The 15,337-nt window shown below is 41.7% G+C and overlaps 1 protein-coding gene across 2 annotated transcripts in view; it reads right to left on the bottom strand.

Moving 5' to 3' along the window:
* The window catches only part of LOC135213589 (beta-secretase 1-like), a 178,748-nt gene that overhangs the window by 50,819 nt on the left and 112,592 nt on the right, over positions 1-15,337 (bottom strand). For both annotated transcript variants that reach the window (XM_064247588.1, XM_064247589.1), the window contains one exon: positions 14,874-15,045. In XM_064247588.1, coding sequence (XP_064103658.1) covers positions 14,874-15,045 — 172 coding nt within the window. The remainder of the gene's footprint in view (positions 1-14,873; positions 15,046-15,337) is intronic.

Genomic DNA, 15,337 nt, shown 5'->3' with positions numbered 1-15,337 from the left:
GTAAAAAAGAGGTATATAATATAAGTGAATCAGGGACATTACAGAATACAAACTAAGTACTTAAAGCTAACTTATCCTAAACAATGATATGATAAAGAAAGCAAACAATATAAAGTACTTAAAATTAACTTATATTAAACATAGTAATATCCAGTAAAGCAATGTAAATTAACACAATAGATTCACTTAAGTAAGATATTTACATAATATAACAAACACATTGTGTGGTCCTACCCTAGCATAAAAATAAGGGTAGGGACACTGAAGTAACATTATCAGTACATAGTGTGGATGTCCCTAGCAAAAAAACAAAAAAATAAGGGACAATCCACCAAATATGATCTCAGCGGCTAAGGCTAGAGTATCCGAGTAGCATGGCGATGGGGGTGAGGCGATGTTGACGCAGGTGGACGGTAGGTAGGTTAAAGGAGAACCTGGATCCTATACTATGACTACTATACAGTATCAGGAGAAACAATGTTTCCCTTGCTGCTACTGCCAGAAAATTTTAAAGAGTTCCAAGGACTTTAGGTAGTGACGTTTAAAGACTGTCGGAGATTTCCATCCAGTATACTTTTAAGATCCTCAAAGTTCATATGTTGAAAGTAGTTAATTGAGGTGGCTAACTCCTCTGATGTCATGTGCTTTAGGAAATGAATCAGGATTGGCTTGTTTAATGAAGTAAAGGATCTGTTGTCTAATTCCTTTTACTGATAAAGTACCACCTTTTTCTCTCATAAGAGAGAACCTGAGGATCTTGAGGATGTGCGAGATAGAAAGGCTCTTAAGTCGATACTGGGCAGAGAGAAGGATCTTGCGGAAGTGGATGACTTTTCAAGGAGCCCACCCACCTTGCAAGAGGATCCTCATTTTTTAGCCAAAAAACTACGATCCGGAGCAAGCAGAACCTCTCCTGAGGGGAGGAATTCCACATGACCCGCATCTCTGGATAGAGCCGACAGTTCTGAAATTCTAGCTCCTGAAAGCTAGGCTTAATAAGAATAACGTCTTTCTAAGAAGCATTATGAATGTACAGACGAGTTGTCAGTATCTGAAGCTAGTTTGAGGACATCATTTAAGAACCATGAGACTGCAGTAGGCCTTTGAGAAGGTCTAAGTCTAGCACAGGCTTTAGGAATAGACGTAAGTAAGATTCTGTTAGGTCTATCTGGAAACCCAACTGGAAGATCTTCCTCAAAGCCAATTTATGAGTAGTAATAGTGCTAGCTGCTAAACCTTTTTTCAAACAAGATCTGAAAAAGGATATAGCTAAGTTAACTGTCATGGTTGTAGTGTTTGATTCTTTCAGGAAGGATGCTAATTTTTTAACAGCTGAGTCCATATTGTCTAATAGTTGACTCTCTCTTATCTGATTCTAGGAAGAGGATGTTTTGTGGATCAATGTTAGCATCTTTGTTAGCCGCAAACTTCATGAAGTCCATAAAGTTAGGGTCTGAAGAATTCCTGAGGAAGCGAACACAGTCCTCATTTTGTACTGATTGTGACAGCTTGGGATTGGGAATCCGTTGAGGTCGGAGACCCAATTCCAGAAGCAGAGGATACCAGTTGGCTCTTGGGCCAGTCTGGAGCAATCAGAGCTACTAGTCCCTTGAAAGTCCTCAGCTTGCTCAAGACTTTCAAAAGAAGATTCACTGGAGGAAAGACATAAATTTTCCTCCACTGATTCCAATCTAATGACAGGGCGTCCGTGGCATAAGCCAGAGGGTCCAGGTTGGGGCCACATAGCAAGGGAGCTTGTGTTTGCTTGTGAAGCGAAGAGATCCACTTGGAGACCTGGGACTCTCCGCATATCCACTGGAATGACCTGTTGTCCAGGGACCATTCTGATTCCAGAGGGACCGACCGGGACAAAGCGTCTGCTATCACATTTCTTACCCCCGCCAGGTGAGTGGCGGACAGATGCATTTGTGTTTGTCTGCTAGTGCAAAGATGGCTATCATGACATGGTTCACATGTTTGGATTTGGACCCTCCTCTGTTGATGCAATGAACTACCACTGCACTGTCCAAAACTAGTCTTAGATGAGACTTTTTCGGGGAAGAAGTCTCTTCAGGGTAAGAAATACTGCCATTGCTTCCAAGACGTTTATGTGGAGCTGGCGGAACTGAACTGACCAAGTCCCCTGAACTTGTTTTGAATTGAGAATATCCCCCCCACCCGGACAGGGAGGCATCCGTGTGAATGGTTAACACTGGAAGGGGATATTGAAGGGGTACTAGTTTGTCCAGGTTCTTCACTTTTGTCCATGGACAGAGCTGATTTGCGAAGGATCTGTGGAATTACTGACAACTTGTCTCGAGATTTGGCGTTTGCTCTCGATCGCCAAACTCGGTTTATATCTTTCAGCCTTGCTTTCAGGAGGATGTCTGTCACTGAGGCAAACTGAAGAGAACATAGGATTCTTTCCCTGGTTTCTCCTTGATGTTTGTTTGCATTTGAGAAATTGTTTTCACAGACTTGGCTATTTCTTTCCGTTTGACCACCGGAATTGACAGATTGTGGGAAGACAAATCCCATTGGATTCCTAGCCCACTGAAAACGAGACTCTGGAGTAAGTCTGGATTTCGTCTTGTTTATCTGGAACCCCAGATGTTCCAGAAATTGAACTACCTTTTTCGTGGCTTTGAGACATTCCTCGACTGTTGGTGCCCAGATCAACCCAATCGTCGAGGTATGCTGCTACCATTATCCCTTGAGTTCTCAACTGTTGAACCACCACTTCTGCTATTTTCGTGAATACCCTGGGGGCTACATTCAGACCCGAAGGTCATCACTTTGAATGAGAACGTCTGATTTCCTAGTTTGAAGCCTAGGAATGGGCGGAAGTGCCTGGCTATAGGGATATGATAGTATGTGTCTGTAAGATCGATGGAGCATGTGACGGCCCCACGGGAAGTAAGGTCCTTACTTGCGAGATGGTAAGCATTTTGAACTTGTCGCAACGAATGAAGAGTTTAGCCTTGACAAGTCTAAGATTACCCTTCTTTTTGTTGAGCCTTTCTTTGGCACGCTGAATAAGCGACCTTGAAATTTAGATGCTTGACTCTCGCAATAGCTCCTTTCTGAAGGAGTTCCCTCGCTAATCTGTCAATTCCTTTGATGGTTCCTGATAAAATGATTTGATTGGAGGGGGATCTTTGATCCAACTCCAACCCAATCCCTTGGACACGATGCTCTGTGCCCATTTTGCTGAACCCCCACCGTGACGGAAGAGGAACAGCCTCCTCCTACCTGGGGTGACCTCACTGTTGTTGGGCGGGTTGACCTCCGCGCCCTCCTCTGACTGCCTTCCCCTTGCCGCTCTCCCTGTGCCACGCTGGGCGAAAGTGGCCTCTCGCTCTGCTACTCTCGAAAGCCTATTAAAGGCTGGGTAAGCCTGACCTTCATACATAGAGTTGAAGGCCGGCGAGACTGCGTAGGAGGTTGAGGGTTGCGACTGAGGGGGACAACAGGGAGGATGGGTTGGGCCTGTTTCGAAGTTGATGGTTGTCCCTGTTGGGTAACTGGGACGGCCTGAACGAACTGCTGTTGCTGCTGATGTTTCTGGTAAGGCTGGAACCTTTTTACCAGACTTCTTGAGTTTCTTACCAGCAGCAGGGGCGGATTCTTGCTTCCTCTTAGAGGAGATGCCCCACCTAGCTCTAAGGCTCTGGTTGAGCCTAGCAGCCTCGTGGTGCACCTCATTCACAGCGGACTCTGGGAAGAGGTCCGCCCCCCACATGCTGGAAGCCAGGAGTCTATTAGGTTCGTGCCTAATAGTGCACTCCTGCAGAACGTGCTTTCGGCAGTTCCTCCTAGCTTGGAAGAAGTCGAAAGCATCCGTCTGAACTGTTTGGAGTTGAGACTTGGCCAGAATCTTGAATAGCGGTTCTGTGCCATACGACAGTGCCGCCATTTCAGTGATAATTAAGGAGTTGAGGGACTTTCCCAAACCTAGTTCGAGCATCGAACTCTGCCTGAATCAAAGTATCAGGCAGCCTTGGAAGCTTTTCGCCAAACTGGTCCATTGCGCAGTCTGGTTTAAGCTTACCAATCGTGAATGTGGCAGGCAAGTTCTCCCACAATTCTCCAAAGGCTGGAAAGAGCGGAGAAGTAGAATCCGCTTCCCTCAGCTGGTGGCATGGGCTCATCCTTGAGGACTGCCTGAAGAGTCGCTTCCACTATTTTTGGTAGCGAACGGAAGAGAAGCCTCCTCCTCCGTCGCAAAAATAGTGAAAGGACTCTTGAAAGCCTGGAGCTTAGTGTTGGTATACTCCCAGTCCTCCAGGCAGTGAACCCATTCCCGCTGTGCGTGCTCTCTACTATATAGCACGTTTTCTCGGGAAATCTTGTCCTCCCTAGTGAGGGCCGCCACGGTCAGCCTAGCATATCCAATGAAAGGCTGAGTTAATCCCGGAGGATAAAACTCGAAGTCCTCAATTCTTCGAGTTCCACACTCCGGGACAGAGATCATACCGTCCTTGAATGGAGCGTAAGCGGCCACTCTCCATGGGTTATCCATGGAGAAGGCTGGTAGCGACTCTATGGAGGTAGCTGGAGAATGCCAGCACCTGCTACTGGGGAGATTGGATGAGGAGCCTGAGAAAGCCCAGCTACTCGTCCTCATTCTCTCTAACTCTGTTAGAGATCTTGGATGGATTGGCCCGACTGACTAAGGGTGTTTTGACAGCTGCGCAAACATCTGTTCAAACTTGGTTCCGAGGCAGAGACCTGCGAGCCTACCATCTCTCCTACCTGTTGCATCACCACTGCTGAGAAGGCAGTGGGATCAAAGGCGCTCGTCCCGCTACTCCAACCGGCGTTGCCGGAGTGGATGCGGTGGAGGCCGGAGAAGGCATTGGCTCAGCTGGAGCGCGAGCCTTCTCCTTAGAAGCCTTGCTTCTAGAGCTCTTGGAGTACGAAGAGCTCAGCTTAGCCTTCACCGCGTCAGCATGGAGGAAGTCGAAGACTTCTTTACTGAAGAAGACGACGACGAATTCTTAGAAGTCGTCTTGTGGAGGGTCCTTTCTGTTCTCTCTGTCCCTTCACCTTTGGGGGTGGGGGTACAGAGAGAGCGGGAGAGCGGGCAGGGATCTCAGATCCCGTAAAGCCTTGAAAATAAGCAGTAGAAGGGACAGGAGAAGATCCAGGAGCGCCCCAAGGAAAGACCTTGGGCGCCCGACACACCTACCCTCAACCAACAAATCCTCCGCCCCTACCGCCATAGGTTCGATGTTCAGGTCCAAAGTTGCGACGTCTGGGACCGGCTCCTGCGTGGCCACGGACCCGAACGACTGCTGCACCTCTTGCTGTATGGAAGCGATGAGAAGGGCTGCCGAGATAGGATCAACGTAAAGCCTGTTGATTTGCCGCCGGGAAGATCTGAACGGCAGCTTCTTATCTAAGATGTACGGCTGGCCCTTGGCGGCGTTCTTCCCGAAGCCGCCCACCCAAGCCTTCAGGGTTGCTAGGGCGACTTCCTTCACGGCGGCAGCCTGAAAGAGAAGGCGAAATGAAGCTTCTAGTGGCGGGGGACGGGGTTTAAACAAGCTTATGACTAAGTGTTATTAGTAATACGATAAAGAAGTCTAAAATCGACTTACCCCCCCCACCAGCTGACTGACAAGGTCATAGCAAGATGGTGCAGGTCTTTCTGGGTGCCAGACGATCATAGCATTGTGGGTCGTGGACACGGGGCGTGAGTCCTGCACTCATCGTGGGCGCAGGGGTGTCGTAAAGCGTCGCGTTACACCCCAGGACCTGACAGTTGGTAGCCTGTAAGTGGAAAGATACATAAGTTATCAGGAGAACACTTACAGCCTAACAATTGCTCCGCTGCATGCCGGAGCGTGAAAGTTAGATTAACCAGAGCCCCGCCATAATATGTGTGGTAACTAGGCTGTTGGAGTTGTCTAAGGCTACGCCGGAGACAAGAGAGAATATCCAACCAGGTGTGTGGTGAGCCATGAAACCACGACTGGAGAACGACGGAGATGGTATAACACACAGTTAGATAATACTAAAATTCACACCGTAAATTAGGGTACATCCTTATATTTATAACGCAATATAATATAAAATCTTTTTCCCCCGTCTACTATAAGAGTGCCCGGGTAAGTAAGAAGCAAGCTCTCCTCCGTAGCGGGAAAAAGGCAGGCATATAGTAGGCAAGCAATAGACCTCTAGTAGTGACCACGCCCGCTGGCGGAGTCCAGACGAACTATAACCAAAGGGCCCCGGCTTATGGCGGAGGGGGGGGGGGAAGCGGAGGCTCCGTTCGTTACAGTAGGGGAAGGTGGGACTGAGCAATGGGGGGGGGTTTCCGGCGTAACGCGGCGGGAGAGAGAGAAGGGGGGGGTGGCCTACTCCTCCCCGTCCCAACAACTACCCGCTCGGTGACCCCGGTACCCGAGACAAGTGGTCGCCCTATAACCCCAGCTGGAAGAAAACTCCTGGCCTCCTCAGAGAAAGAGGGAGGAAGGCTACTGAGGTTGTCATGGTAACCAAGGAGTCCCCCAGACCCCTCCCTATACCTGGTAGGGAGGGAAGGGAAGGGTAAGGTGCTATGGAACACGTGACCGCAAGTGGCCTAAGCCGCGATAGCAACACAACCGTGGAAACGGCCACGTGAACCAGACTGTACCACACATGGGACATGCACCTAGGCTAGCCTAACACCCTAAATAAAACTAAAATTACATCGTAAAGATGGAAAAGACACTTTTAGTAAAAGAAAAAGAAGTCAGGAGGAGGAGGTAAACTGTTCCGAGGAACAGTTGACTACTCGGAGCCAGCGATAGCCGATAAAGAGCAAGAGCCGGGATGCTGGGCCAGAAACACAGAATAGCCCTAAATACCAAACTAAGAGAAATGGTAAAAGGGCTGTCCTAGCTATAAAAACGATGTAAAAAACGATGAACGTGATATAGTAAGCCCATAAGTATAAGAAGTCCCAGTATGGAAGACCGGGAATTCTTAACATGAGGCGGCATGGCGCCGCCACGAGTCAACCGGAAACCGTATATGACCTATTAGAAGGAAAATACTGGTCCCTGGAAAGACTAAAATACGGTAAAATACTACTTATGAGGCACTTAACTTAGCCGATGCGATGGCAGCAGCGTTCCATGGTGAATAAGGAGATAAATCCAAAGATAACACGTCACGAAAAGAAAAAAGCGTACAACGTGTACCGTCTAATAAGGATGACCGCTAGGGGCGCTGCTGTCCGTGGCGTCGGTAGTAGTAGTAGTAGCGGCCGCAGCATCACCCCGCTTAGTATCAGCTCTCTCTGGGGTGGGGATTGTAGATGGAAGGTCTAAATGGTGAAGTGAATCGTGGTAGTGTTCCCACTCCCCCCTATTCTCATACCGACACTTCTTTTATAGAGTGAGCAAGTCAGTTTTACTGACATTTTCTTAATTTTGTTTTTTGTTTCTCTGGTAATTTTAGATTAATTTTATTGCCTAGAAAGAATGATATTAAGGATACTTTCATAGGCCGACACGAGCTGAGCCCGCAGAAATTGAATTTTTTTATAATGCTAAGAAAATGTTTTTCATATACTTCTGTTTAAAAATGACATTTTTATAATAAAATAGTTTTACATATACTATTGTATATGGAAATGTATTCCACTCTATGTAATGTTCAACCCAATTTTTTACTGCCTATGTCAGTATTTTAGCATATACCCCAAGTAATATTCGAGTTTTGATTCTAGCAAAAATCCTAGGCTACATTTCTATATATTTGGAATCAAAACATGATGGTAGCCTAGGCTATGTTAGCAGTCACTACCATAGCCTTGTCTCAGATTCTGACATAAAAAAAACTGAGTTTAACTAAGAATCTAAAAGCTTAGAATATGCCTGTAAAATGTGTATAAATATCAGTATAGTACAATTATTTCAAATCATTAAAATCAATTATAATAAACAAATGGAAAAAAGGTCTGACCTTCTTTGCTTACAATTGTTTCGTCATAACTATTGAAAGCTTGCCAAGCAACCACTGTAACTTGTGAACAGTATAATCGTCATACAATTCTATCCTTTAAGCTCTCTTCAAGCAATAAACCTAGCAAACAGTATAATAACCATTTAATTCTATTCTTTAATCTCTCTTTATCCAATTCCACTATTCTTTTAACTCTATTGCCCCATTACTCTTTCTTATATCAAAAGTTTTCAAAATATTTTTACTCAATGCCTTTCAGTAAGTTGGTAAATACATACAGGAAGTTTACTGCTAAATTTAAATGGCAAGTGATGCTATTTAACTCACTAATGTTTGTTTTTTCTCAGATTGTATTGCACGACTAAGTTTTTGAATTTACAACATCCTTAAAAAAAATTAAAAGATTTTTTGTGAATCATAAGTGAAGAGAAATCAGCTGATGAAATACAAATGGTGGCTAATACTACTTGTTTACATTTGGGAAATGTAGGCTCTACTTATTATAGTCTAGAACAGCCATAAATATAGAAAGAACATAATAAAAAAAATATTCTCGCCTTAAATATAGAAACAACAATAAAAAAATTCTCACACAAGTAAAACAACATTTATATCTATTGTCTTTAATATAAAAGACAAAAAAGTGTCCACTTGTCTGGAAAGAAATGATACTTTCTTGACGTCCCTTGTCAGGTAATCCAAAGCCTATGGCAGGCTTAACCTAGTCCCAAATTCACTTTTCCAATATAGAAACACCATAACAATAATAAATGATTCTCATATAAGTAAAACAACATTTGATTCATTGCCTTTATTCTAAAATAAAAGAAAGAAGGAAAAAAAAAAAAAAGTTTGTCAACTTCTGTTTAAGGAAATCCCACGTTGCTAACTTCCGTTGTTGGGAAATCCAAAGCCTAGGCTTCACCTAATCCCAAATTCTTGCACTTTTCCACAACTATACCTCATCTAATATTTGATCCCAAAATTTTAGGCCATAAAATTGATCTTTAAATACCGAACATTACACGAGTATATACAGTACTTACCAAGTAATTACATAGCTATACAGTAGAACCCCTCTATTCGCGGGGGATGGGTACCAGAGCCCATGCGAATAGCTAAAATTCAGCAAATACTTAAAACCCCTCTAAACATGCTAAGAACTGCCTACAGAAACACCCTCTGAAAATTCTTACATCTGAGTATTTCAACAGTTTTATCTCAAAAAGTGCATGTCACAAAAATTATATGAAAATACAGTAATTTGTGAATATTTCTTAATGAAAAATATAAGATGAAGATTTTTTTTGCTTCTGCATACGAAAATAATTCAGGTTAAGAAAGGGTGTACTGTAAAGTCCGAGATTCACCCAGACCGCCAAGAACAATTTTAAAACTCGCGCGCCTCTAACTCTGTATACTCGCCACCATCCTCCCACTCTCCCATTGGTTCCTGATGCTAGTTACCACCGTAAGATCCTGCTCTCCTATTGGTCAGCATGTATCCCATCATGCCTCTACATAAAGGCGTCGTTTGGCCACTTCGTCGCACCAGCGTTATCGTACGGACGCGGAATTCGTTCGTACACATATACGTATTTCGTTAGTTAACATAAATTCGTGTTATTGATTTCGCTTTCTACTTGTACGTATACTTTATCGTGTTGTGTGTGAACTTAATTAACTTAATTATAGCCATGGGTCCCAAGAATGTTGCTGAAGTTCACGGAAAGAAGAGGATGCTTTCTTTGGAGACAAAGATGGAGATCATTAAAAAGTATGAAGCTGGCATGCGGTTGAGCGTGATCGCTAAGGAATACGGCCAAAATCCGTCTACGATAGGCACCATCCTTACGCAGAAGGAAGCCATCACAGCAGCTACACCTTCCAAGGGTGTGACTATTTTGTAAAACAAGAGGAGCCACGTGCATGATGAGATGGAGAGGCTGCTTATTGTATGGATAAGACAAAAAAAATTGCTGGCGATACGATAACCGAGACGGCAATCTGCCAGAAGGCCAGCGCTATTTTCGGTGATCTGATTACCCAGGCCGAAGACGACGCAGAAGGGACATCCGACACCAACCCCAGACTTCAAGGCTTCTCGTGGGTGGTTTGATAAATTCCATAAACAGACTGGCATCCATTCAGTGGTGCGGCATGGGGAGGCTGCCAGCTCGGAAACGAAAGTGGCCGAAGCCTTTATTAAGACATTCGAAGAGATGACGATCAAGGAAGGCTACAGTTCTCAGCAAGTCTTCAACTGTGACGAGACTGGCCTTTTTTGGGAAAAAATGCCTCGTCGGATGTACATCACGAAGGAAGAGAAGCTACCCAGGCATAAGCCTATGAAAGACAGGCTTACGCTCGCACTATGTTCCAATGCCAGTGGGGATTGTAAAGTCAAGCCCCTACTTGTGTATCATTCCGAGACTCCTCGAACCTTCAAGGCCCACAAAGTGCTAAAGGAGAAGCTTCCAGTGACGTGGAGGGCTAATGTGAAAGCCTGGGTAACAAGACTTTTGTTCACCAAGTGGGTAAATCTGTGTTTCGGCCCGACAGTGAAGAAATTCTTGGAAGAGAAGTGCCTCCCTCTGAAATGTCTGCTGTTGTAGGACAATGCCCCTGCTCACCCTCCTGGCCTCGAGGTAGATATCCTAGTGGAGTACAGTAGGGCCCAATAAACCCCCGTGATAAGTAAATACCCGTGTTATCCTGGTAACCTCCCTCAAAAACTGCTTAAAACTGCCTAATTTAATAGTTAACCCACCCGAGACCACTCTTCCAATGTTTATAACTGCCTACTTTAGTTCAAACACCAAATTTGTCTTCAACTATCACCTTAAACTAAACTATATTCAAGACAGTTTCAAAGTTATTTTACTACATTAGCCTTAAAAATATAAGTAGTATACCTACTACTGTACATATGTAGCCTATTAACCCTCTTACGCCGACTGGACGTATTTTACGTCAACATTTTTTGTCTCCCATGTGCCGACTGGACGTATTTTACGTCAACTTACAAAAGTTTTTTAAAATTCGCGAAAAATACTTATAGGCCTACCAGCCTAAAACTTTTGAATCACGCGCCTTGGGGGATGCTGGGAGTTCACGGATCAAGGTGTTGTTTTGTTTACAATCGTTACGCAGGCGCGCAAGCGCTAATTTCTTTCTTGCCGCACTAAAAAGTATCTGTGACACATCTCGGACATTATTTCGTCACTTTGACATAATTTTTGTACCATTGTAAATTAGCCGTTACATGAAGTATTATATATGAAAACGTGCGCAGTTTTATGTAGAATACAACAATAAAATACTCATGATTGTAGCTTTTATCAGTTTTGAGATATTTTCATATAAATAACGATAACTGCCAAAATTTCAACCTTCGGTCAACTTTGACTCTACCGAAATGGTCAAAAAATGCAATTGTAAGCTAAAACGCTTATATTCTAGTAATATTCAAGCATTTACCTTCATTTTGCAACAAATTGGAAGTCTCTAGCACAATATTTCGATTTATGGTGAATTTATGAAAAAATAACATTTTCTTTACGTCCGTGCGGTAACTCTTCTGAAAAAATCATACGTGCGATTGTGGTAATGTTTGCACCATTTTAAATTAGCCGTTACATAAAGTTTTATATATGAAAATGTGCGCAATTTCATGTAGAATACAACAAAAAATAATTGAAGGTTGTAGCTTTTCTCATTTTTGAAATATTTGCATATAAATCACGATACATAGAAAAAAAACCACGTTTGGTCGACTTTGACTCTACCGAAAGTCAAAAAACGCAATTGTAAGCTAAAACTCTTACAGTCTAGTAATATTCAGTCATTTATCTTCATTTTGAAACAAATTCGAAGTCTCTAGCACAATATTTAGATTTATGGTGAATTTAAAAAAAAAACTTTCCTTCCCTCCGCGCGTGGATTCTCCGCCGCAAATCTCAGATATGCGTACGTCGCATTATCGTTATATTTGCTCCGTTTCATATTAGGCATTTCATAGAGTTTTATATATGAAAATGTGCGCAATTTCATGTAGAATACAACAAAAAATAATTGAAGGTTGTAGCTTTTCTCATTTTCAAAATATTTGCATATAAAAAATATAAAAAAATTTGACATTTGGTCAACTTTGACTCAACCGAAATGGTCAAAAACTGCAATTGTAAGCTAAAACTCTTGCAGTATAGTAATATTCAATCATTTATCTTCATTTTGAAACAAATTGGAAGTCTCTAGAACAATATTTAGATTTATGGTGAATTTAAAAAAAAAAAAATTTTTACGTCCGCTCGTTACGAATTCATGCATCATTTTGTGATAATATTTTATCTGTGTTGCTTTGATCGTTTTACAATGTGTTATATACCAAAATGATCGCAATTTATTGTACAATACAACGAAAAAAATTAACTCGTTAGCTTTAACCGTTTTGCTTACAGCGCGATTTGAATACAATTATATGTGAAATTTTGTTTTTGCGCTATCATATATCGCATTATTTATATATGATAATGATATTTTTTTCATTTCTGATGGTTGCATACTAAACTTCAGGCAATGACAAAAAAAGGAGCCAAAAATGAACTCTTAATCTTGAAAACTAAGCGCGCAGTGATTTTTTGAAAAAAATATTTTTTCCGCTTCGGCGCTCACTCCGAGACTGCCTCGGCATACAGGAGACGATTTTTATTATACCCCTTCGGCATAAGAGGGTTAACTCAAAAGAATAGACTTGACCCCTGCAATTTGTGCAAATGGTGTGAGAATCACACTTCGCTGAAGTCAACCTCACATTTCAGCTTTTGCTGTAATAACGAGTATGTATTAAACGTGCTTGCGTCTGACATGGTTAAAGTCAACTATCAAAAAGTCTTAATATTATAAGGAAGTCAAATCATGAACAAAATTCGGTCTTCTAAGAAAACTGATCACTGACTAAATTGCCAAAAGGCTACCAAAAAAGCAAATATACATCAGCAATAGTAAAGCTAAATGTCTAAAACAGTCAACTAGTAAAGAAAACGAATTCCAAAATTAGTTGAAAGCTCACAACCTTCACTGTAAGCTGACAGAAACAAATTGAAGCTCTTTGCTAAGTCGTTCCGCTCTTTCCAAAAGTTGGCAAAGCTAGTTACCAACACCAAAACAAAAGAATCGCTATCGTGAATTTCAAATTTTAGCTGCTGCACTAGTAGAAACTATAGCTATGTAATTACTTGTTAAGTTACTTATTTAGAAATAAACCTTTGCTGTAGTTGATGATGGAAGAGTAGTTGATGCTGGAAGAGTCAAGTATTTTGACCCCAGTTTAGTTAAACTACCACCACTACTATAGCCTTTTCCTTTTTCCCCTTCTTGTGAGCAAAGAATGAATGTTTATTAAAGTTTCTTCAGGGACACAGATCTTTCCCTTAAGTAGGTCCTATTTGAAGTGTCTGAGGGAAACTGTATACAAAACCCAGGATTTTTTACATCATCTTTTTGGCTCCAAATGCACTGCACTGCTTTCTGTATTTTATTGTCAATGTTGTCTCTTCCTTAATTATTTTGTGTCTCCAGTCTGCCTTTTGTAGTGACAGTTGGGTAATCCTCCCTATTTCTAGTCACAGCACAGTCCCTATGGGCAAAGGACTAGTAACCTCATGACAAGTGTTTTAAACCAGATTGACCTATTGCAAAAATTGGCATAGACTCTCTGTTCAAGAACCTGGTCAAGGAAGTACATGCTAATCCAGATACCTCCTTCTTCCCACTCCTGAAGGTAAGAGCAGTGGTAACTATGCTATTTTTTGGTCTTGAGTGTTGTCAAAGCAAACCAGAGATGTAACTCCAAATTTATCTTGCATTATTTGCAAAATGTACAACAGATTCAGTACAATCAAGCAGAGCATTTTTGCCCCTCAGTATGACAGGGGAATTCATATCCTGAATGTTTAGGGTAGCTATACTATAGCGTTCCCTATTTACTTAGGAACTTTACAAGGTCTTTTGTCCAACTTTCATCAAAGTGAGAGTGGTATCTCTACAAGGAGCCTCCAGCATCTTTCAGAGGTCCTTGAAGCTTAATGGATTAGTCCTCTCCTGAGAACAATACCAGGAAAGAAGCATCTTATTCCTAGTGGAATTCTGTTGTTACCTTGCACGGTATCATTTGTCCTAACACTTTTTTCCCACCTATTCTTCAATGTGTGAATTAGCTATCATAATATAGAAATAAGATTAATTTAAAAAATATACATTTTTTGAGTGAAATTTATCTCCTAAATAATTACCTTTCTACAGACAGTTCCCAGTTATTGGCAAGAATCTTTTCCAATTGAAAAGCAAAAATTGCCAATAACAAAAAATTGGCTTTTCAGTGCTTATTGGCACTGATAACCAATTAATGGCACCTCTGTTAGGTATGTATCGAAGCCAATACTCTATTATCAACGCCGATGACTGGAAATTAGTGCATTTCAATACTGAAAATCAGCGATTTTTGGCGTTCGAAAAGTCCATAAAACAGGATTGCCGATAACCAAGGACTGCCTGTATTATGTATCATCCCCCAACATCCCCATTCAAGTGGATGGAGAAAAAACTTAATGGTAAACAACAGATGCTTGAATTATCAGAAAGGGATAGGTTAACAGACAGTTAAGTTTTTTCTCCATCAAGTGGATGGAGAAAAAACTTAATGGTAAACAACAGATGCTTGAATTATCAGAAAGGGATAGGTTAACAGACAGTTAAAACTATACAATTATGTTAATTTTTCAGTTTTTACACTATATTGTCCTCCTGCCTAATGCAGGAATTACAACTACATATCAAAATAGAGGGGTAAGTATATTAAAAAAGAAAAAAAACTATAAAAATTCATATATAACAAAAGCAAAGTGTGTTTTTACCTAAAACAGTTCCAGTCTGAGATTCATCAATGCCAAGAACCCAACAGTCAGTGGTGTCATTCAAAGCATCTGGCGCAGGACGAAGATAAGACTGAGGTGGAATGGTAATTGGAAACGCTGAAGTATTGCTGTGTGCTAGATGAACTGTTATGTTTGGGAATGCATCCCAAGCCTGTAAATGCAAGATATTTCCTCTGCATTAATTTTATAAATATATACGGCAGAACCCTAAATTTTGTGGGGGATGTGTACTAGTCCCAGCAACCCCCCCAAAATGTTAAAATATGTGAATACTTAGCACCCCCAATAAAAATGCTTATAACTGCCTATCTTGAAAGTTCAAATACCAAATATATACCTTAAATACCACCCTACATTAAATTTACCTTAAATTATTATCTTATAACTGTATAAATCTTTGAGGTTATATTATTATTATCTTTTCAAAGTCATCTTAAATATTA

Source organism: Macrobrachium nipponense, chromosome 43 (genome assembly GCF_015104395.2).
Source record: "Macrobrachium nipponense isolate FS-2020 chromosome 43, ASM1510439v2, whole genome shotgun sequence".
Lineage (NCBI taxonomy): Eukaryota > Metazoa > Arthropoda > Malacostraca > Decapoda > Palaemonidae > Macrobrachium > Macrobrachium nipponense.
This window is presented reverse-complemented; position numbering and strand designations above follow the sequence as displayed.